General features: G+C 46.5%; 1 protein-coding gene across 4 annotated transcripts; it reads left to right on the top strand.

Annotated features, from left to right (window-relative positions):
* The first annotated feature begins 284 nt into the window (after nucleotides 1-284).
* On the top strand, nucleotides 285-23,541 carry LGALS8 (galectin 8). Of its 4 annotated transcripts, XM_043477026.1 has the most exons (11): nucleotides 867-1,281; nucleotides 2,725-2,868; nucleotides 12,788-12,876; nucleotides 13,746-13,956; nucleotides 15,394-15,513; nucleotides 16,138-16,194; nucleotides 17,000-17,026; nucleotides 17,147-17,269; nucleotides 17,770-17,858; nucleotides 18,786-18,951; nucleotides 21,477-23,541. In XM_043477026.1, the coding sequence occupies exons 2-11, from the start codon at nucleotides 2,827-2,829 to the stop codon at nucleotides 21,624-21,626; spliced, it is 1,074 nt and encodes a 357-aa protein (XP_043332961.1). In that variant the 5' UTR covers nucleotides 867-1,281; nucleotides 2,725-2,826; the 3' UTR covers nucleotides 21,627-23,541. The 4 variants fall into 4 exon arrangements, with proteins under 4 accessions (XP_043332958.1, XP_043332961.1, XP_043332960.1 ...); XM_043477023.1 differs by lacking the exons at nucleotides 867-1,281; nucleotides 17,147-17,269 and adding an exon at nucleotides 285-557; XM_043477025.1 differs by lacking the exon at nucleotides 17,147-17,269 and having other exon boundaries at nucleotides 867-1,168.
* The last annotated feature ends 481 nt before the right edge of the window (nucleotides 23,542-24,022 follow it).

Raw genomic sequence — 24,022 nt, 5'->3', positions numbered from 1 at the left:
AAACCTAGAAAAATAAATACCTGGCACCTAGCCGGTTGACCCGCGCGAGCAGGGAAGGTCAGAGACGCCTCCCCTCCGTCCGCGTGGAGGGGGCCCTCGCCGGGCCCAGGGGGGCCTGTGTGCGTCCACACCGGCGCTGGAGGCCGGGGACAAGCGGGCGGAGGGAGCAGGTGGTCTTCCCTCTCTTCCGCACTTCCCGGCCCGTCAGTCCCGACTGCAGAAAAGAGTCTGGGCATTTTGGAAACACACTCTGCCCCTCCCTCTCTGCTCGTCCCGCAGCAAGCCGGTCGCGCTCCGAGTCCCCAGGCTGTGCATGAGGCTCAGCCCGGTGGCCGGCAGCAACGCGCCGGGCCCCCAGCTCAGCGGAGCCGCGAGCGCCACCCGGACGCAGACGCGAGGCCGACGGCGACGCCCGGGGCGCGCGCACCGGGAAATGGCGGCGGACTGACTCCTCGCACTTCCGGTCGCCGCCCGCGCGCGCCGGCCGGGAACGCGGACGACGTGCCGCGGCGGAGCGACAACTGCCAACGCTCAGCGCCTGCGACGCCAGTCCCGGGGTGAGTCGTGGGGGCCTCTCGCTGTGGGGGGTGCGCCGGCCGAACAGGGGCCGGGCGTTTCTGGCCCCGCGTCAGAGTCAGACGGTGGGACTGGCTCCCGTCTCCCCGTCTCCCCGTCTCGCGTGTCGTCACCGCGGAGGATCCGGCTGGGCGGCGGGCACTGCCCGGCGCGCGGCGCCCCAAGGATGAGTCGTGGTCCCGGGTCGCGGCCCCCGGGCCCCCGGCACTGACCCCACTGCTGACCACCCCCTCCATCGGGACTGCCTTCGCACCAGCGACCTCCCCGCCTGGGGCCGAGCGCCGCCTTCACTCGGTGGGATCGGGGTCGTTTCCTTCCCAGTGTTTTGAATGACGGGCTCCTCAAGTTGAATGACAGACCTCCGTGGTCCTCCCTGACTCTGAAGACGCTTTTTGTGAGATGCAGAGTCACTGACTGCAGGATTAAACGTTAGGGAACGCAAGTCCTTTAGCTGCTTCAGCATCATGATGGCTTCTTGGGATGCGAACCAAGTGTTCATTAATTACAGCAGGACTCGTGCCTATGGATGTTTCCGGGAATGATTGGTTTCACACGGGCCTATGGCTTAAATTGGATCACTCTCTGGTCACAAGTAAATTCTGAATGTGGCCGTGGAATCTCTGTATCCTTTCTTTTTTGGTCTTGTTGATACTTCCCGAGTTTGATGGAGCAAAACAAAAAGTTTTGAGATTTTTGACTAACGTAGTAAGTTAATAGATTGCGGTCACATTTATAAACCAGGAGGGATAGTTTTGTTTTTGTTTTTAATTTCTGGGGAATTGGGGTATATGTGACAAATAGAAATTGTATATATTTAGGGCATAAAACTTGATGTTTTGATTACACCCACTTATTTCTTACAGATCTTTGATCAGAACTTAGGGGGACCAGGATGAGTGTTACTAGCTAAGTTAGGTGATTAGGGTGTCACAAGCTAAGTGCAGGTGTTTTGCAGTTTGGGCTCTATTCTCTCGGAAAGAGCCCACTTCCAGGATACTTGAGTTTGTTTTCGGAGTTTCTTTCTTACAGTTTTCTTGTGTGCCCACCTACACTCCCTCTCAAATGCCAGCAATCGTGTTGAATTCTCATGCTTCACATCTCCGATTTCTTCTTCTACCACATCTCTCTGGCTTCCTTCTTTATTAAGGGCTCATGTAATTACATGGGGCCCGCTAGATAATCGAGGACAATCTCCCTGTCTTGACATCAGCTGATTTGTAACTGTAATTTCACCTGCAAAATCTCTCTTGATGTAATTTAACATAACTACTCAGTTTATTACATCCAGCGTTGAAAGTGCAATTTTTTTTTCTTAATAGATTCAAAGTGATAGATGTGATCAGTGTGTATTTCCCTTTGGTATAATGATAGAATTAGTGGAAGTAAAATGTCGGAAGCTTTAGTTTTGTTTCTCTTTTAGTTCTCCTTCATCTTCAGGTCTTCCCTGATGGGTCCCTTTATCTTGAAAACTGTGGCTTATGCTCCACACCCCACTTTTTTTCTAAGCCACAGGGAAGTTAATATTTGAGGCATTGGATTTTTTTTTTCTTTCAACTTGTTTAATTTGGAGGAGGAAGAGCATTCCCTTCTACTGTTAACAATATGTAAAACTTCTAAAGCGTGTGCTGTTCCATTGTTTTATTTATTCATTTAATCCGTAGAACAAACCTATGAGGTGAATACTGTTATATTCTCATTGTACAGGTGAGAAAATTGAAGTGAAGGTCTCTGATGATTGTATAGGAGTATTTCCTGCTATTTGGTTCAGTATTTTAATAGTAAGTTTTTGTTTCTTTTGGCTGTGCCACACAGCTTGTGGGATCCCGGTTCCTTAACCAGGGATTGAACCTGGGCCACAGCAGTGAAAGCCACTAGGCCACTGGGAACTCCCAGTAATAAGTATTTTTAATAACGTTTCCAAGTTAAAAATGTTCTACAGATGTATTTTTTAAATTAATATGTCCTGTCCTCATAATACAAAATTAGTTAGTAGAGTACATTTGATAAGAGTTGGAGTCAGATCTTTGATTGTAATAGCATCCTGTTATTTGATAAATATCAGTAAAATAATTTATATATTTAAAAATAGTTATAATATGAAGAAAAATGGTGTATGCTTATTTTTCTTTCCCTTTTGATTTTACATAGGGCACGTGCCTCAGCTTCAATCTGGGAATTCTTTAAGTGAAACGTATTTAAAATCTTAGACCGTACCGGAAGAGAGCCCAGTCAACAATAAGGTGGAAAAGAATGATGTCCTTAAACAATCTACAGAATGTCATCTATAACCCGGTAACTGATCTCCACAATCACTTTTTGCCTGTGGCAGTGTTGAGAGCAAGTCCAAAGAGTAATATCGGATTGGCTGGAAAGTTAGTTCAGGTTTTTCAGTAACATCTTACGGGAAAACTCAAATGTAAGTTTTTGGCCAACCTAGTAATTATCTGGGAGATAGTGGAGGACAGAGGAGCCTGGCATGCTGCAGTGTAAAGAATCGGGACACGACTTAGCGACTGAACAACAACAAATAATTCTTCATTGCAGGTGGTGGGTGGGGGCAGAAGTAAAGTTCAGTAAACATAAATAGAACACCTGCTATGTGATGGAACTGCAGTGGGTGTTGACTAAAAAGCATTTCCAGCCTTTGCAGCCCCACAGATGCTTAAATTCAATATTCAGCTCTCCTCTCAGTACCCACAATTCTGCATCTGGGAATTCAGCCAACCGCCAATTAGATAGCACGTACTTACTGAAAAAAAAAAAAAAAAAAAATCCAAGTGTAAGTGGATTCAGACCTGCGCAGTTCAAACCTGTGTTGTTCAGAGGTCGGCTGTACAAGGTGACGAGACGTGCCGTGAATAAAGAACACAGGGAGAGTGATGGGGAAGCCACTCTGATCGTGGTGGGAAGAAGGCTCAGACCATCATAAGACGTAATTTTCAGAGGGAATGGATTTCTTTCTGTACACGTTTTCATTTTCTTTTTTCACTAGACCTGTTCATGAGAAGTTCATTTCTCAGCTTTCCCTCTGCCTTTCAAATCCTGCATGTTACTTGAGCAGGGGAATGTTCAAAGCCAGTGGTGAGATGGAGAAGGAGAAAAACTAATAGTCTTGTGTGAGCCTCAGGCCAGTCCAGGAACTCCTGAATGTAATTGCTAGAAATTTCAGTGATGAACTGGTTTCAGTTCATATGGTGTGAGAATCTTTAGAAATGTCTAGTTTCCATTTGTCCAAAGCTGAATCTTGAATTTAGGTCTAAGACAGAGTTGCTGCTTGCTTGTTTGTTTTTTTTTGTGGTAAACCCTCTGTAGGAGACTCCTGGTAAGAGTCCTTCAAGTAAGACCTTCAGCCAGTCTTATTAGTGTAAGTGAGTTCAGTTTTTTATTTACTTTGTAGCTCTAGCTCTTTATTCCCCCCTAAGGTTTACTGTCATTGTGTAAGAATGAGGTACAACCACCATATAAAGCAAAGTCAGTTTCAGAAGAAATAGCCTTCACTTCTAGTAGGTTTAAAAAGGAACACTTGCTGAACTTGAAGTCAGCTAGACATTTTAAAAGATTTTGTGCATCTCAAGAATTAAAAACATCTCAAAGTTGTAGACTTGACTTTCTGTAAAGATTGAAAGAAAAAAAAGAAATATTCTCCCTGCCAAGGGGAACTGAAGTGTAACCCTTGCTCAAGCCAGGAGGGATGGATGGTCGGTTAAAGTTCAACTCTGCCCTGCATCATCACAGAGACACCTTATTTGAGTGTTATTTAGAAAACAAAATTTTATAACCTGAGATCCTGATGTTTGCTGTGGTTTCTGGGGTTAGCACCCTCAACTACAGAGTTGAAAAAAAAATCAGCTGACATTTCATTTCCTGAGGACAGGGCACTTGGAACAGATGCTGCAGGATTCCTGGTGCTGTTCTGAGAATGGTTCATGACAGCGTGTTTCCAGAGTAGATATCTTCCTGCATTCTGGGTATTTCCTTAGTGATCAGTTCACTCAACCGGAAAGTGTTTATGGAGTTTCTACTATACTCTTCATTAAGCCTCGTGAAGACACAGAACTGCCATCTTTCTTTTTATCTCTTGACGTTTCTAACGTTTTGGTCCACATGTGTTGTCTCTTATATGTTAAATTTCAGTTCCTGCTGATGTGAATTCTATTCATTCATATCAGCAAAAAAACATAGAGTTAGTTTTAGGGCATTTCTTACTTTAAGAGCATGAAGTACAGAATGTGTCAATAATAAAGCTGAAGCTTCTTTCAAAATTATTTTTTAACGAAATGCATGTCTTTTTGAATAATATATTGACTTGATGCAAAAGTTCATTCAGGTTTTTCCATGTTATGGAGAAACCCAAATGAACATTTTGGCCACCACTCTTGTCTGCATTGTTTGCTTGATTATATAATTTCAAAAGTATAACTATTTTAACAATATATTCCAAATACAAAAACAAACTGGATTACTTTGAGGATGTTGAATAGCCTTCACAAGGGCTTTGTCTTGGTTTGGGGCAGCTGCCACCAGCTAAAACAGTGTAATTAAAATCAGTTCAATAAAAATGACTTAAAATATATTTAAAAATTGTGGTAGACAAATTCTGTTCATATTCACTCTTGGAAAAGATTAAGTCAGTTGTATAACTGGCCTGTATAATTTTTTTCCTATTTAGTATATTTCATTGACAAGTTCAGTTGCTAGAATTCCAAGACTTAAGAAAGTCCGGCTCACTTTTCTTTCCACTGAAATTGAGTGAGTAATTTGGACAACAGTGTCTTCATACCAGAAGTTCTTTCAGTGAAATCTGTTCGGCAGCTCAATAATCTACTTAAATATTTTATTATTGTTGTTTATAGAGGTTTTAGGATGTGATCAGGTGTGAGCTGAGAAGTTATTCAGAAATTAATCCAGTTGGTTCTCGCTTTTAGTTAACAAGCCATTTGCTAATATTAATCCCCCCCTGAAAAGCTCATGATTCCAATTTCCTTAGGAACCTTACTTCTACACTGATTCTTTTTTCCTTAGTATTCTAAGGACCTCCCTTTCTACCTTGCAGTTTAACCTTAAAACACAAAACGGATGGGAGGGGGGTTTGGGATGGGGAACACATGTAAATCCACGGCTGATTCATGTCAATGTATGGCAAAAAACACTACAGTATTGTAAAGTAATTAGCCTCCAACTAATAAAAATAAATGAAAAACAAAAAAACCCACAAAACGATAAAATTTTCTTTTTACTCTCTGAAGATCATTCCTGTGTTTGTTCCCTTGTCTTTTGCTAACTTCCTTCCTGAGACAATAGATTTCTGCTGTCTTGATTTCTGCACCATGACTCTGCATTTTGATTTTTTTTTTCTGAATCCTAGTTTTTTTTAAATTCCAAGTTTATATTGGCATATTGGTGATTTACAGGGTTGTGTTAATTTTAGGTGTACAGCACAGTGATTCAGTTGTAAGTATACACATATCCATTCATTTTCAGATTCTTTTCCCATGTAGCTAATCACAGAGTGCTGAGTGGAGTTCCCTGTGCTATATAGTAGGTCCTTATTGATTATCTATTTTGTAAATAGTAGTGTGTATATGTTAATCCCAAGCTCCTAATGGATTCCTCCCTGCCCTCTTGAGTTTTTAACTCTTAAGTTTCATTTCTTTCTTGTCTTTTTACCACTCTTGTCTTCAGTGTCTCTCTTTATTTCTTTGCTGTCTTTTCATTTCACTCAGTCGTGTCCAGCTCTTTGTGACCCCATGGACTGCGTGGGGCCAGGCTTCCCTGTCCGTCACCAACTCCCTAAGCTTGCTCAAACTCATGTCCATCAAGTCGGTGATGCCATCCAACCATCTCCTCCTCTATCGTCCCCTTCTCCTGCCTTCAGTCTTTCCCAGCATCAGGGTCTTTTCCAATGAGTCAGTTGTTTGCATCAGGTGGCCAAAGTATTGGAGTTTCAGCTTCAGCATCAGTCCTTCCAGTGAATACTCAGCACTGATTTTCTTTAGGATTGACTGGTTTGATCTCAGGGACTTCTTTATAAGATGGTAAAGAATCTGCCTGCAATACAGGAGACCTGGGTCCGATCCCTGGGTCAGGAAGATCCCCTGGAGAAGGAAATGGCAACCCACTCCACTATTCTTGCCTAGAGAATTCCATGGACAGGAGAGCCTGGCGGACTACTGTCCATGGGGTCACAAAGAGTCGGACATGACTAAGCAACTGACACATGGTTTGATCTCCTTGCAGTCCAAGGGACTCTCAAGAGTCTTCTCCAACACCACAGTTCAAAAGCATCAATTCTTTAGCGCTCAGCTTTCTTTATGGTCCAACTCTCACATCCATACATGACCACTGGAAAAACCACAGCCTTGACTAGACGGACCTTTGTTGGTAAAGTAATGTCTCTGCTTTTTAATATGCTGTCTCAGTTTGTCATAGCCTTTCTTCCAAGGAGTAAGTGTCTTTTAATTTCATGGCTGCAGTCACCATCTGCAGTGATTTTGGAGCCCGAGAAAAGAAAGTCTGTCACTGTTTCTGTTTCCCCATCTGTTTGCCATAAAGTGATGGGACCGGATGCCATGATCTTTGTTTTTTGAATGTTGAGTTTTTCACTCTTCTCTTTCACTTTCATCAAGAGGCTCTTTAGTTCCTCTTCGCTTTCTGCCATAAGGGTGGTGTCATCTGCATATCTGAGGTTATTGATATTTCTCCCTGAAATCTTGATTCCAGCCTGTGCTTCATCTATTTCTGTGTTGACTGATCGCCTTTTGAATATGTGTACAGTTTGTATATAGTTCTGTGACCTCCAGCTCACTTAGATGCCTGCCAGCCCTTCAGGACTGTGAGTTCAAAACAAAACTCTCATCTTCCTTTCCGAACCAGCTTCCCTTTTGTGGATGTCCATTTCTTTCAGTGTCCTTCCATGCTGCCAAGCCCCCAGCAGTTTGAAGTTAATCTGTCTTCAAAATTTTAAATTCATTTATTTCAAATTCAAATGACTTTTCCTTATTGTTATGTTAAAAATACAAAGAAAAGATATGTACAATGTTTTTAAAATTCAAGCAGTATTTAAGGATTTCATTAAAACATAAATTTTCCTTCTACCTTGGTGCTTACTTACCCTCCCTAAAACTAACTGTTTTCTACCAGGTTTTTTTATATCCTTCCTGAGACTATATGTGAATATCCAGGAGTGAACATATGTTGTGTGTATCACCTTTTGTATATTCTGTTTCTTTACATGCATGCATCATACTGGATAAACTGTGCTATACCGTGCTTTTTTCCATTTAACACATTTTGGAGGTATCAGCATAGAGTTTACTCACTTATTTTAGTGGCTACATAATTTGCCCACTGTGTGGATGTACTGTGACTTACTTAACCAGCCCCCTGTTAAAGGGCTAGATCTATTTATGACTATCCAGGGCTGTAGTGTACATCCTTAGAGGTGCATCTTTGTGCACATGTGCTAGTATTTTACAAGAGAAGTCTATAAAAGCAGAATCACTATGTCAGAGAGTATGATATACATTTCATTATCTTTTGGTGGAGGCAGGGGTGAGGTCTTCCTTATTTTTCAATGTTAGAGACATTCCCTTTTTGAAATTGACTTCCTTGACATGACTGCCCTGCTCTGTCAGATCCTTCTCACTCCCTGCATCGAAGTCTCCCACATACCCTCAGTCATAATGATTCACCAGCTCAGTCATACCTGTGGCTGTGATGTGTCCCAGTGAAAGGATGTAGAACAAAAACCACAAAGGGGAAAGGCACATGGAGCGAAGTCCAGGGGAAATCGGTACAGGATTTCAAGGGTATCCTGCCAGGGGTGTCACACAGGATGGACTTAAATCTCCCAGCAGCTAGCTGTGACATGTGTGAAATTTTCTCCTCTAGGGAAGCTCATTAGAGACTCACCACCCAGGGTCTTTATTGAGAGATGTTGTGTAGATAGCATCTGCCTAGCAGCTACCAAAACTCCAGACTCCCAGCAGGAAAGCAGGTGTTGAGCATAAATCATGTTCGCACAAATAGTTGAGGTGGGTAACCCACCCTTCTCAGTTAGGGTGGTGGGTGCTGTCTCCAGATCCAAGTTCCTTGGAAGGAGGCCTTTCAAAGCCAGCCGCCAGGTCTGCTGTGTTGATGCCGCACACCCCGTAACTGACCACCATTGAGACTTTGCTCCTGACTTCCTCTCTCAGCTTGTCTAGTACCTCTCATTTTATTAAGTCATCATCTCTTCTCTGACTTCTGAGTCTTGGCCACTCACTTCATATTGGTCCTGAGTCTCCCACTCCTTTCAGTGTATTTCCGCTTAGGTGTCTTGCCAACCTCTCACACTACGGGTGTGCACAACTTAAGTCATCCTCTTCCTTCTGAAATCTGTTTCTTCCACAGTTTGACCATTTTAGGTGGTGGCCCCAAATGGACAGTTTTCTTTGATATAGCTCAAAGTGTTTATCTTCTCCCGCCCCCACCCCCTCAGCGTCTGCTGCCATCAGCGAGGATCACGTTCTTATCTCTCTGTGCCGTCTTGCTTACTGCCAGGCAGCCTCCCAGATACTCTGCCCGACAGTTTATTTTACTCCCACTGGGTTGTTGTTCCAACCCCCACTTTTGTCTTGTTATTCTAAAGTCTGACTCTAACTCTTGTCTTTAACTGCTCCCTTACTGTTTACCGTCTCCCAGACAAGTTTTGTCTTTCCCTGCCTCTCTGCCTTTGTAACTGGACATTTCTACCGGAACTGGCTTCCTTCTCCTTTCTGCCTAACCATACTTTTTCCCCAGGTCACATCATACCACACTCATCAGCTGTGGCCACCTCAGTTACAGCTCTTTATACATTTTTCTGAAGCATTTATTCAACACTTCCTTCCTGCCCCATTTTTTTAGATGTTGACTTGGCCAGGGCTGGTAGTTGCAAAAACAGAAACCAGCCGCTAATTTGAGCAGAAAAGGAATTAAGTGATGTCAGCAGGCTGGACCAAAGGACCAGTCTTGTCAACGATGTCATCACAGGCAGCAGCCCACGCCGGGCTCAGGGCTGTTCTCCGCAGTGACCAACACGGTCCTCTGTGCCCTGGCAGGGCCGCCGCGCCCGCCACTGCTGCCTCTGACCCCGGTGGAGCTGCTGCCCGCCTCGGCCGGAGCGAGCGCTGCAGGATCCTGGCTGCTGCTTGTCATGGCTTCTAGCTTAGAGTCTGAACTGGGGGTGCCGACGGACAGATCTGCATCATATGCCTTCGTCACAGTTTGGATGAGGGCTCGTGTTCATAACATAGAGGGTTTCCCAGCTGGAAGGAGGTTCCGATTTGAACAGCTGAACAGAGTGTCACGTTTCCACTAATCATCTTTCCGAGGGTATCTGACTTCTTCCCAACTGTATCTTCAGCTCCTCCCGGATAGATGGAACTCATACTTCTTTCCAGCTGCAGGCTGCCTGACCCGACCCTGGTGTAGAGCAGACATCTGATAAATGACACAAAAAAGGCAAAGCATATGAATCAGCTGGGATGTTCAGGCAGGTTAATGCCAAACCTGAGTAAGGCTTAAGTTTATGATACTGTCTCCAGTGTGTTCAGATCTACATTGTACTGTTTTATGTAAATTATTTGTGAAACATCAAAGCCTCAAAGCTTGGAGTTGCCTTGAAAACAGCACCTTTCTCCCTTTCCACAGGAGCCTGTTTGTGAGGGAGTAAGTGGGCTGAGGGGCTTTTGTTTCCTTCACATGGTCCAAAAAAGTTGAGTATTGCTGATGGCTAAGCAGGTAAAGAATCTGCCTGCAATGCAGGAGACCCCAGTTCATTCCTGGGTTGGGAGTATCCCCTGGAGGAGGAAATGGCAACTCACTCCACTATTCTTACCTAGAAAATCCCATGGACAGTGGAGCCTGGCAGGCTACAGTCCATGGGGCACAAAGAGTCAGACACGACTGAGCAGCAGCAGCAGTGATATTAATATAAATCAGGGTACATTCCTAAATAGAAAGCATTAATATGGAAAACAGCAAATTGCCCAAATTTGCAGCACAGTTGTTTCTCAGACTGATATAATAAAAAATCTGTGGTAATAAACATTATACATGCTTATTATATAAATCTGGAAAGTATACAAATACATAAAGAAGAAAATTAAAATCTCATTCCTCAAGAAAAGTGTTGTAACATTTTTGGCTTATTTCTTTAGTGTTTTCTTTTTCCTTTTGGTTAAGACCACACTGTATGGAGTTTTGTAGGTTACTTTCTCACTGGTAATTATTTTACTAACAGTTCTGTGTTATTAAATATTCTGCATAAATATAAGTTGTGCTCAGTTGCTAGTCATGTCCGACTTTTTGGACTGTAGCCTGCCAGGCTCCTCTGTTCATGGGATTCTCCAGGCAGGAATACTAGAGTGGGTTGCCATTTCCTCCACGGAATCTTCCGGACCCAGGGATCATACCTGCATCTCTTGTGTCTCCTGCATTGGCAGGTGGGTTCTTCTGAGCCACCTTGGGAAGCCCAAATATAAGTTGAACATATAAAAAAAAAATTGAAGTTACAAAAATGGTTCTCATTTTATTAAGAGATATACATCATGAAAGATGCTGCTGTTTATTCTTGGCTGTGGCTGAGAGGAGTGATGACTTCCACATTCTCTATACACAGAAACCATCCAGTCTGATGTGTGGCTGTGGCCATGCTCTGCACATCTGTTACATTTTTCCTTTTCTGGTTTGTTGCCCTGTTCATCTCCCCCACGCTGCCCCCAGCAATGGCTGTGACACCAGATGGTCACTGGCTTTGGTGATAGCTTGTCTTACTGCTTAAGGCAGCAACACTGCTCAGCAGCTGTTTAGTTGCCACGCCTCTGCGTTTGTGAGTCCTGTCAGAACCCTTTTTCCAGAACGGTGAGAGCTCATTCATTCACCAAGTGATTGTGGATCATCGCCTGACCTCTGTCCTGGGGGGTGTAAAGATGATGGCTGGGTCCTGCCCCATGCAGCTCAAAATCTAGGCATGTGTTTGCACAGGAACAGAGTAACAAGTACCATGATGACCCTCACAGAGGGCTGATTCAGTTGGCCCAGAGAGTCCGAAAAAGGCTTCACACCCGAGATTGTGTCTGAGGTGGCATTACATGGCCTCTTTTGTTTTATTTCTTACTTCTTGACAATCAGAGCTCCCTTGGTCAATTTTAGCATAGGTGTCATAACCCAGGTGAGCTCGGTATAAGGCATGCTGGCGTCTGGCCTGCTTGCCTCGGTCGGTCAGAGGCTCCAGGTGGAAGTGGGATGTGGTTGGGGTGCAGGAGGCGCAGCCACATAACCAGTGGTCAGGGAGGATGGTAGAGCCACCCAGGGGAGGGGAGTGAGAAGATCTGATCCTGTGTCAGGCCCCAGACAAAAATGCTGTGTTCCAGGTGAGGAAGGGGCAGGTGGGAGACCCGAATCCTGTGTGGGACCTCCTGTCAGGGCCCAGGCCTGCGCCCGGGACCAGGCGAGGTATGTAGATGCTGAGTCTTGAGAGACCCACAGGCACCCTGAGTGCGTCCTTCAGACGTGAAGGTCTCTGGTTCCCATGTGGGGCGCAGTGTGGGAGCCCAGCGGGTAAGGTAAGGCACCTGGTCCCAGGGAAGGTGGAGCGGCTTAGTTTGGAGGCCCTCTGTAGGCAGTGAGTGCTTGTCATTGTCTTCTTCAGCGCTAGGGTAGGGCCTGGCCCGGCCTCCATCATGTTGGGATCATCCATGGAACCTTAGGAAAAACAGGAGCAAGGCGTGGCATTTCATACAACCCTCTGCCAGATATTCCCAGGTGGCTCAGGTGGTAAAGAATCCGCCTGCCAAGCCAGGAGACGCAAGAGACGCGGGTTCAGTCCCTGGGTTGGGAAGATCCCCTGGAGGAGGAAATGGCCACTCACTCCAATATTCTTGTCTGGAGAATTCCATGGGCAGAAAGCCTGGTGGGCTACAGTCCACAGGGCCACAAAGAGCTGGACACAACTGAGCATGCACACACACTCCAGCCAGATAAAAAGTACTGTAAGTAGTATGTCTGTTTCTAAAGAACCCAGAGTGGTTTGCAGGTGTTGTGTCTCCAAGCTATGTTGTTCCCACACAGCCGTTTGAATAGTGAGGACTTGGAAAAATGCTAGGGTCTGAGCAAATTCATGTGCAGCCTTTAAGAGTGTAGTCCTTTGATTTTGTAAATGAACATTTGTTAAAATTATTTTTCCTAGGTAATCCCCTATGTTGGGACCATTTCTGAGCAATTGGAGCCGGGAACTTTGATTGTACTACGTGGGCATGTTCCTAGTGACTCGGACAGGTAAAGTCATGGTATTAGATGAGAACACAAGTAAAGTGCATCTTTGTGATTGTGGGACAACAAAAAATAACGTCAGAGAGACCATTAGGGGACTTGAGGCTGATTTTGCTTTTACCGCAGCCTTGGCCAAGGTGCTGAGGAATCTGGAATGAAAAACTGAAATACAGGTGATTTGGATTTTTTATTGCCGTGAGTCTGACTTTACTGTAAAGAATTAGAAACATAGCTAGTGGAGGGAATTGTGGTCAGATGACAAGGATGTGGCCTAGTTACAGTGTAACTTTCCCACAGCATCTCTTTGGGCCTGTCGCAGGTGGTTTTGTGTAATGCTTGCCTTGGGCACAAAGTCTGGATGAGGCTGTATCAGCTGGAGTTGGACTTGGCTCTGTATGACTGACGCCCGAGTAACAGTGGTTTAAGTAAGAGGTGAATGCTACCTTTAAAGGGGACAGTCCAGACGGCTGAAGGGCAGGCCATGGAGCTGTCAGGCGGGAGCCCATTCCTGCCCGCACCCGCGGTCCCAGGGTGATGTCTTCTTTCTCACGGTTCCTGGAAGCTGGGACTCTGGTCCTCACGTTGTTTGTGTAGCTGCCTGGGTCCATATGTGGTTTTTGGGGGGAAGGGGCGGGGTGGACAGAAGACAGATGTCAACTATTGAGGCCATTTCCTATAGTTTTCTGTGAATACTTCCCTTCCACCCTGTTGGCAGAGCTTGGGACCCCTGGGCCAGCCCTCCTGCAGGGAGGCCAGTAAATAGGTGCTTGTTCTGGACCGTTTGGGCCCCCTGGGTGGGTCAGGTGTCAACAGGCCTGGGTTTCCACGCGGCCGCCTTCCTGAGTCCCCACGTGGCCCGTCTCTTCCCTCCACAGGTTCCAGGTGGACCTGCAGTGTGGCAGCAGCGTGAAACCCCGAGCAGATGTGGCCTTCCATTTCAATCCACGCTTCAAAAGGGCCAACTGCATTGTCTGCAACACTCTGAGAAATGAGAAGTGGGGCAGGGAGGAGATCACCTACGACATGCCTTTCAAGAAAGAGAAGTCGTTCGAGATTGTGATCATGGTGCTGAAAGAGAAGTTCCAGGCAGGTTTTGGAGGGTGGAGGTTGACTCCTCACTCGTGACAGTGAGGGTGAGGGAAGCCCTCTGCACGCGTGAACTCGCCCTTACGTCTCCTAAACCCAGAGGAAGGGTTTGGCTTTCTAACTCTTCTCAGAAGGCAGGCACGGTGGGCACCTTCCTGTGAGGTGGGCACAGCCTGGCTCCTGTGTCCCTGCTGATGTCGCCATGCAGGTCCAGTGTGACTGGATCTTTGCTGGACTGTCTCCTTGCGGGACTGAGTTCGTTCTGAACTGGCTCAGGCTTACACTGATGATGGAAGGTTAACTGCAGGCACTAGAACCCTGAGTGTGGGGGAGTCTGAACTGACAGACGGACGGGATCCTGGCGTTGGAGTCGGGCCCAGGGGGGTGGTCGGTTCTGTCCTGCAGTGCCTCGTCCCATAGGATCCAGCGATTCTGACCAGAGGAGCTTAGAAAGCCCACGCGTCATCAGGACCGCCGAGCACTTTATCCCTAGTGTGCGCAGAGGTGGGGTGTGGTCCCGAGGCTGCTCCAGCCTGTGGAGCCTCGCAGAGTAGAGACTCGACAGCACAGAGGGAAACGTCCCACCCGAGGTGCAGACTCCTCTGACCTTCAGAGCCTGCTCCCACCATCCCTCCTGCCCGGAACCTCCCCCTCCTACCACCCCTCCCTCTTACTGTTGGAGTCCTTGTGTCTGTATCTTTTTTTTAAACATCTGACTGTACTGTTGTGCTTTGGTTTTTTTCCCTGCATTTCTCTTGCCTTCCAATGGGATTTTCAGCTCCTTGAGGTCAGAGACCATGTTGTGTTCTGCGTGTCTTCCCGACACTCCGTACACGTGTCCTGGCATCTGGGAGGGAGGGAGGAGGAGCCCGGAGCACTGGTGCCCTCTTGGTCAGGCACTGGCTGCAGTCTCACGAGGGGGTCATCTCCTCCCAGCAGCGGCGTCTGGAGGGCGCGTGCTTCCTGCTCACGGATAGGAATTTCAGAGAGCTTGGGTCACTTGCCCAGGTTCATTCATTCAGCAAAGTACCCAGATGTGTGTGGAGCACCGGCCTCGTGCGGGGTGGTCTCCAGAGTCTGGTCCTCAGGACAGCAGGGTGATGAGGTCGTGGGGCAGGTCTCTGCCAGGGCTCATGGGCAGCCAGGGTGTCTCATGTACAGGCCTGCTACACGCGGGGATGTGGTCATGCGTTCACAGATGCGTGATCTGTCTGGAGAGTGTCCCTGGTGTTCAGTCAGATGAAGAACTCCAAGGAAGTTGAGAGTGCTGCCAGTTGTGGGTGCTTTCATCACAGTTTGGTCAGACGTGTCATGCGGAGACCACTGGGGAAAAGTCTCAACCTAAATCTGAGTCAGCAGGTTTAAACTTGGATAAATTAATAAAATTCATTTATTAAGTGCTTTATTGGAGGAGGCTGCTGTTTTCCGTTTGTCCAGGTGGCTGTCAATGGAAAGCACACCCTGCTGTATGCCCACAGGATCAGCCCAGAGAGGATCGACACGCTGGGTGTTTACGGCAGCGTCATCCTTCACTCTGTGGGCTTCAGCTTCAGCTCGGTGAGGGCCCTTCCACAGGAGGTGGGGGAGGGGGGATGGGGGTCTCCTCTGGTGGCGTCTTCTGATGAAATGGTAAGAAACATCTTTAACTAACATCATCTGTTGAGATGAAAACAGTGTAAATATATCCCTCACTAGTGTGTTCATTTCTTAGAAGTAAATATTCAGACTAGTAGGATGCTAATCATTGACTAGAGCTTACTGCCTGTAGATCTCAAATCTAGCATGGTTCTAACAAAAAACCTGAAGTGATAACCACAACCAGCCAACCAACCCTTTATAGCTGGAGTGGGGGTATTTCCTTGACGTGGGAGTACAGTGGAGTAGTTCTCTCTAAAACTGTTTCCCAGCAGTGGGATGTCCACTTGAAATTGCTAACCTGCCCTCCACAGACAGTAAAACAAATTACAGTCTCAAGATCTGTATACATTCGCTCAGTCTTCACACTTTTTCTTACCTCCAACTTTTGTCAGTTTGGTAGTAGGAGAAGAATGCTAATGTGCCTGCATTTTTTGATACTTCCATATTTTCATGTTTAGTACCATTTATGATTTTTTTGATATGTCAAGAAGATTATATTTAGAATTCTGATGGATGTTAAACATTATCTGAACTTTTTTTCAGGATTTAGGAAGTACCCAAGGATCTACTCTGGAACAGACAGGGATAAGTAAAGAAAATGTAATTATTAAATCTCTTAAAGTTTAAAAATGTCTAAAAATGTCTTTTTAGTTGTCATGTAAACTAGGTGGCAGGCAGGCTGAGTTTTTTTAAGTTATGTTTTTAATATGAAAACATTTTTAATATGAACACTTACATTTTTAATATGAAACCATGTTTTTAATGTGAACACTTACATTTTTAATAATTAATATGCTGGAAGTTGAAAATTGAGGCATGTACTCAGGGTGCCGGTTGCGTTAAGTCTTGCTGTTTAGACTCAGTGATCTGACCACTCCCCACCCATCTTAATGTACAAAGAACTCTTAGCTGCTGAGTAGGGCTGGCAGGAGGTGTTTATACATAGTGAGCACAGCCAATGAATCAGTAAACAACTTCCACGTTTCCACTTGTTCCCCATGGAAACAAGTGCAGTTCAGACCTTTTAGCTGTTATTAGTGGAGAAAAGTGAGGTCTTAACCGATCTCGACACGTTCATAAGTAGACTCTAATCTCAGCATCTGGGGCGCACCCTGGAAAGAAGTAAACCATGTCTGACCCCACGTGTGGCCTCTGGAAGATGCCTAGCGCACGGAGGAGTTACGGAACTGAGACGATGAGTAGGACAGGCGGGCTGCCCCCAGCCTGCGTGGCTCTGCAGCGCCCTGCTCGTGTTCAGAAAGCTCTGGCCCCTGCCTGTCCCCCCGCCCAGGGCCGGGAGGCCCCGCTGTCCCAGTCGTACCACCAGGAAATGATTGCTCATGTTACACAGTCTATTTCTTGCTTGTCTGTCACACATTCTCATTTTGTCTTTCTTTTCCAATAGGTACAAAAGTCTGGCGGGTCACAGCTTGTAAGTATTTTTGCTATATAACATGTGGAACCTTTTTATGAGTGTCCAGGAGATGAAGTTTAAACCTTGGAAGACAGCTTCACTTATTCCATACCTTATCGCAGAACTGTTTCCCTACAGCCTAGTAATAGAGGAGACATTTCTAAAATCGTCCCCAGAACTGTCTACACCAAGAGCAAAGGTTCGCCAGCCAATCACACTTTGACTTGCACCAAAATACTACCTATCAACTGTTTGTCAAAGGTTTGAAGAGCCAAAATTTTCCTAATTCTGTGTAGCGAGTTAAGTTTTAGTTAGCTAGTCGCATAACCTCCACCCCCAGTCCAAGCCCGAAGCAGCCACTTGGCACTGGCATTGTGTATCGTGGACGGAGAGCAGGTCCCTGAGCCCCAAGTGTGTTTCCGTAACTGCCCCCGCCTCGGCCGCCTCCCCTCCAGGCTGGACACAGAGCCCGCGTCAGACCCCAGCCGAGGTGACGTCTCAGCGGGAGTGTCACTCAGGGAGGCCCAGCTCCCCCCCCCACACCCATTCACTTCATGGTCTGAAACAGCCTCTCGGAGAGTCTGCTGGGAGCCGGCACAGTGCTAACGGCCGGGGACCCACCTGGGACCCAGGCAGACTCATCTGTCCCTTCGCGGGGGTCACAGGGTCACGGCCTTTAAACATGTCCCGGTGTCTTCAGCCAGTTCTCCCCCGAGATCTCTTTCTGAGGTCGCCTGGCACTGACTGGGGTTTCTTTGCAGACTCTGCCGTTCGTAGCAAGGTTGAACTCCTCCATGGGCCCTGGACGGACTGTCGTCATAAAAGGAGAAGTAAATACAAACGCCAAAGGGTCAGTGTCGTTAAGTGACCGTAAAAGTGCAGATGCTGCCGTGGGTGTCTCTTACGGCTATAACCCTGTCACAGCAGTCTCGTGAGGTGCAAGTCGGGCTAGCGTCATAAGCTTCATTTGAGAAATAAGCCAGTTAAAGCCAGAGGCAGGCAGACTGCTAAGGATAAGTTGGTGGCAGAGTCCTAGGCTTTTTGTGGCTACACAGGAGGGTGGCTTTTTGTCCGTAAGGCACGCCCTTGCCTTGAACTGCAGGGCAGCGTATGAGAGCATATCAGTTTTGTCAGGACTTCTCTCGTCATGGGACTTAAAGAATTCCTGCTTTTATAATCTTTTCCAGAGATGTCCAGAGTTCTGAAAGTTTGAAGTGAGAGCTATTTTCCCAGGTGGCGCTAGTGGTAAAGAACCTGCCTGCCACTGCAGGCCACATGAGGCTCAGCTTCAGTCCCTGGGTTGGGAAGATCCCCTGGAAAAGGAAATGGCAGCTTGCTCCAGTGTTCTTGCCTGGAGAATCCCATGGACAGAGGAGCCTGGCGGGCTACAGTCCAAGGGGTCGCAAAGAGACACGGCTGAGCACACACAGTACACTTTGAAGAACAGGATACTTGTAAATGTTTAGTGTTTCTACTTTGGAGGGACCCTATTCCCGTGACAGATGTGGTCTTTTGGGTCACTTATTCTAACCCATTAATTTCTTCCCAATCGGATTTATAGTCTTAAACACTGATCTTTAAGCTTTCCATATTTTTATTTTGCAAATAACATATTTATACCAATGGTATACTGACTCACAATTTTAAAGATCACCTCCACTGGCATTCCTGGGTCCTGAGTCTACGTGTGCTGTGTCATCAGCTTAATTCTTATTGTTAAAACTGCACCCCTCTCTTCTCCTTGGCTAATTAGTTTTTTCTTTAATTCTCTCAAAAGCTTTACTGTTGATCTGCTATCAGGAAAATCCAAGGATATTGCTCTCCACTTGAACCCACGCCTGAATATGAAAGCATTTGTAAGAAATTCTTTTCTTCGGGAGGCCTGGGGAGAAGAAGAGAGAAATATTACCTGTTTCCCTTTTAGTCCTGGGATGTACTTTGAGGTGAGATGATTATCTTTTTTTAAAACGAGATAGGAAAAAGAATCCTGGGGGCAGGGGTAGGATAAATTGTCCATCCTGGGCTTCCGTCATAGATCAGTTGGTAAGACTCCACCTGCAATGCAGGAGACCCTGGTTGATTCCTGGGTTGGGAAGATCCACTGGAGAAGGGATAGGCTACCCACTGTTGTCTTCTTGGGATTCCCTTGTGGCTCAGCTGGTGCAGAATCCGCCTGCAGTGTGGGAGACCTGGGTTCGATCCCTGGGTTGGAAAGATCCCCTGGAGAAGGGAAAGGCTACCGACTCCAGTATTCTGGCCTGGAGAATTCCATGGACTTTGTCCATGGGGCCGAAAAAAGTCAGACACGACTGAGCGACTTTCACTATTTAGATCAAGTACAGCTTAATATGTGGAGCTTGTGTGTGGTTTTGTTTAGCTGGAGACTTATTTTGAATGCCGTTTTGTAACATAGGTTAATCAGCATAAACAGCCAAGCCAGTCGAGTGCCACATTATTTACATTGGAATTATTTGACATGTGTTTTCATGATGACAGTTTCTGTGTAGCCCCTATTAGTTAATAGGAATTTTAACAGGAACCTGGTCTCAGGGCTGAGTAACATGTTGAACCCTAAGTGACCACGAGGACATGGGAGCTGAGCCTCCTTGCCCTGTCGTCTTGTTGACATGCAGCTGAGGAGGCAGCACTTTCTTCCAAGCGATCCTGCTTCTGTATCTTCAGAGAAAGACACATTTAGGCCATCAGGACTTGGAGCCCCCAGAGGTGGAGTCTCACAACACAGCCTCTCCCCAGGTGTGCCTCCAGGCGTCGGATGCCGCGTGGTTGGCCGGGCACCCTCACTAGCTCACGTGACTGACTCCTCATGTGGTCACTGAGGGTCACTGATTTCGGTCATGCCTCCACATTTTAAACTGTCACGTGCTCTGGACAATTCGAGCTCGCCAGACTCCTCAGAGTTGCTGAAAGCACGAACATCAGGCTGAATATAAGGTGGCAATCTGACATTAGTTTTATTAATAAGTTCCAGTCTAAGGCATGCCCTGGCGTGTGTGAAGTAACAGAAGTAAGCCAAGCACAGGTTCTCTGGAAGTGATGGATACTGGTTTGGGATTCAGAAGGATGTGGGTACACTGCGTTTTTCAGATGTTGTGGACGTATGGACAAGTCGCTGAGGTGGGAAGTGCAGCCCTGGGGTTGCTGACTTGGCAGATGTCAGGGTGTGTGGGTGATGTGGGTTCACTGAAGGAGCGGTGGATGCTCTGGAAGGTCGATCCTTGTGGTTGGTGACTGGGAACTAGTGTCTTCTTTTTTGACCAGTTTGAGCCCCAAGTTTGGGACTACTGCATTAATGTGAAAGAGGACAATAATAAATTCTCCCATTTGTAACATGCTGGCTCTTCACGTGCTCTGAGGTCCCGTAGGAGCCGTTTTCCCTTCTGAGCCTGTTGGGGTGGTGTGTCCTCTGCTCTGTGGAGACTGTTAAGTGTCCGTCACCAGAGAAGTCTTTCTGCCTGGTTCAAACTGGGGTTTCCACCATTGTTGTGAGCGCAGGACCCCCAGTCACGGAGCGCTCCCCCAGTTCTCTGCATCAGCCTTCTGCCTTCATCTGTGTCACTTATTGCTATCATCCATGGAATTTCCCCCTTCCTAATCTCCCCCAGCAGTCATTTCTACTAGTCCTATCGAAAGAAAAGAGACACTCAGTTTGCTGCTTTGAGGATCCAGACTTTGCGCCTCTGTCTGCCTCTGGGGTGGGGGCAGGGAGCGAGGGGAGAACCGTGGACTCGCCCCAGGGGGCTCTGCAGTGAGGGGGGAAACGGGGCGGAGGGGGTGGCCGGACTGGCACAAGGAACACGGTAGCAGGGGAAAAGGTTGAGGTGTACGGGGGATGTAAAGGACAGCAGACTCTTCTGTTAGCGCTGACGGGCTGACACCAGTGATGACTCTGAACTGCCTCTCTGCCAGAATGCAGAGGCTCACAGAACAAGGAGCTTTGACCAGCGTTAGAGAAACAGTGTGCTGAGTGGGGTGGGGGTCCGAGTCACCAGGCAGCGGTGCAGTCCCTGCCAGGTGCCCTGATCTGGGGTCCATATTTTCTGAGCTGCCCCAAACCCAAGTTTGAGGCAGAGAGGTGAGGACCCAAGCCCCTGGGTTCCTGGGCTGTGGGCACGAAGCAGCTCCCTCTTCTCCTTCGATTGAGTTCCCACGTGTCTCGAGGAGGGCGACTTTCCACTTCCCTGAGAGCCGGGGCAGGAGCAGGGGACAGAGCGGCCAGTGGGCCTCAGGCCACAGTGAGGTTCCAGGTACGTGCGAGTCACTTCCCTGAGTGGGACAAGACAGAAAGTGCCACCACCAGATACACTTTCATCAGAGCTTAGAAACCATGGCAGGGTGTCAGCGCTGGCAGGCTGGGAGAAGAACCAAATGGTTTATTTTTTAACATTCTGTGTGCAAGACACAAAAACTTCTAAAGCCTGGGGAACCCTCATGTGTGCTTTCCTTCCAGATGATAATTTACTGTGACGTGAGAGAATTCAAAGTCGCGGTAAACGGTGTCCACAGCCTGGAGTACAAGCACAGATTTAAGGAGCTGAATAAAATCGACACGCTGGAGATCGACGGGGACATCCACTTGCTGGAAGTGCGGAGCTGGTAGCTGACACAAGGCTGCCGACGCTGAGCTACAGCATGACCTCTGTAACACTGGCCTTGGTAAAACACATCTGTCACGACATGCTTTATATACATTGTTAAGTCCTTACGTCCCGCTGGGTATCCTCAGTCCGTGCCGCGCGCCTTGCCGAGCCCAGAGTGAGAAGCCTGATGCGACAGTGGTCACAGCCGTTGCTGTAACAGGCTCTCCTGCTCTCTCCTCTGCACCTTGACCGCCTCTTTCAAACCTACTTTGCGCTCAGCAAGTGTTTAGGAAGTGTCCACGGTAACAGAGAAAGCCAGCCTGCACTGAGCACTTACCTTTGCGTGTGTGGTGGGAGCCAGGGACACACAGTGGGGCACATACCTCCCCTGTTCTGCCAAGCTCTGGGCCACTGCTGCTCCCTCACACACCAGGGACTTAGAAGGATTACTCTATTAATCACCTAAGGACACAAATTTACAGGCGACACTTCCTCCAGTGCGGGCTCAGGGTTTGATTGTATCCCATAATTGGGAGGACTGATGTTGATTTATGTCTGGAGATTTTCTTTAGCATGATAAATATCTAGCTCTGCTAGTTGCAAGCATTACCAAATGATTTAACACTATGAAATCTAAACACAGCACAAAGATAAAGGCAAAAAGCAAAGCAAAACTGAACCAAATGATGTTGAAATTAACTTGACGTCAGTCTCAAGGCCACTGATGTCTGTACCAGTAAATGCATATTTTAGAATATTGGAGTTTCGAGTGAGCCAGAGGTCTCCTATGCACATACTCTACAGAGTGTAAGGTAGACAAGAGACGTCTCAATTTGTAAAACGTCTGTGGGTGACAAAGCAGTGTCAAGATTAGATCTGATGACTGTTTATGAAGCAGGCCTCTCAGAGAAGTAAGACACAGCAGCCGAGACCCGAGGTGGAGAGGCTCGCTTATGCGGTCCCTGGTCAGTGCACAGACCAGCACTGCCTCTGCCCGTCTGAGACGGGTCCATCGTCGTTAGTGACAGAGATCAAAACACTGTTCTGCTTCTAGTGATTAAAATCAAAACCTGTATCAGCAAGTTAAACTGTTGCATTTCTGTAATTTTTGTCTATTATTCTTTGAAGCAAGTTGGCAGAAGTTCTTTGTAGAATTCTTACAGGTCAGATCTTGTTACAGGGAATTTCAGACGTTTGTGAGAGGGGAGAGAAAAGGCTAGATCAGTCGCATCATTTCATCATGTTAAATTGCTGGGCTGAATTCTGCCAGGATTTGGGGCTATTTTCGTAACAGTTTGTGGTTAGGTGTTATTTGTATCCCTATATTGCAGAAAATACTATTACCAATCTTACTCCTAAAGGTACTCAGTGTGGAAACTTCTAGCACTTATTCTTTTCCATCTTTTCATGTTACTTTATTATGCTGAGTCTCACCAAACTGAAAAAAAAAAAAATGGTGGAGGTGGGGATATTGGGAAAGCTGTACAAGGCAAGAAAGGTCTAGAATCCCCAGGGTATTTTTTTCCTTCAGAAAAGAACATCAGAGAGCTTGGCAGAAACTGTGGCCCACTTAGGAAAAAAGAAAAGCCCACTTACCTTGTTTTAAGTCTTAAACCATAGTACATTTTCCTTTTATGTGGACAATAGTAAGTCAGTTCTTTGATAGAGTAAATATAAAATCTTGTTTTTGGAAAATAAGCTATTAGCATTTATTAATAAACCCTGTTGTGACATTTCTTAAAGAGAATACGCACTCCTAGCAAGCTCTGTCTCCAGATGCAAACCAGCCTTCTGCTTGTCACAATTCCACACTAAATTTCTATATTAAATTAGATCAAGGGCTTTCAGACTTTAACAGCTATGGAACAGTTCTTAGATGCCTTAAATTTTAAAAGGCATCAATTAATGTCTTAAAATAAAGGCAGATTTGTTTAATTCTGCTTGAGTGTTCACTTTCTAGCTTCACCATGACATGGTATAGAGATAAGAGAACTTTAAAGCCTTGAAATAATTCTTTTATTTACTTTTTTCCTCAATTCTTGGTTAACTGCCAATGTGAGCACATCTAACTCTGGAGGGGCTCCTTTTGTTTTGAGGCCCTGGCTATTTGTAGGATCATTGGGTGTGGTGGTTCTATAAACAGTCTATTGCCTCCACCACCCCACCCTGCCCCCAAGAGACTGAAGGATAAAGGAGAGATAGTCCAGAGTAGACGATGCATTCCAGAACGACCTGCTCTATGGGGCACACACAAGACTGAAGTGTTATCCACCCAGAACGAAAAGTAAAAATCCAATGGCTTCAGGGCTGAAAGCATTCTTGTTGGGTCCTGAATAACTCATTTTCTTGAAGTAAAGAGCTACTTTGAGTGAAATGCCTGACATGGACACCATGTACAAAAGCTTTCCTTTACCAC

The sequence above is a fragment of the Cervus canadensis genome, chromosome 8, assembly GCF_019320065.1.
Source record: "Cervus canadensis isolate Bull #8, Minnesota chromosome 8, ASM1932006v1, whole genome shotgun sequence".
NCBI lineage: Eukaryota > Metazoa > Chordata > Mammalia > Artiodactyla > Cervidae > Cervus > Cervus canadensis.
The sequence above is the reverse complement of the archived record's forward strand: the minus strand, read 5'-3'. Positions and strand labels throughout refer to the sequence as shown.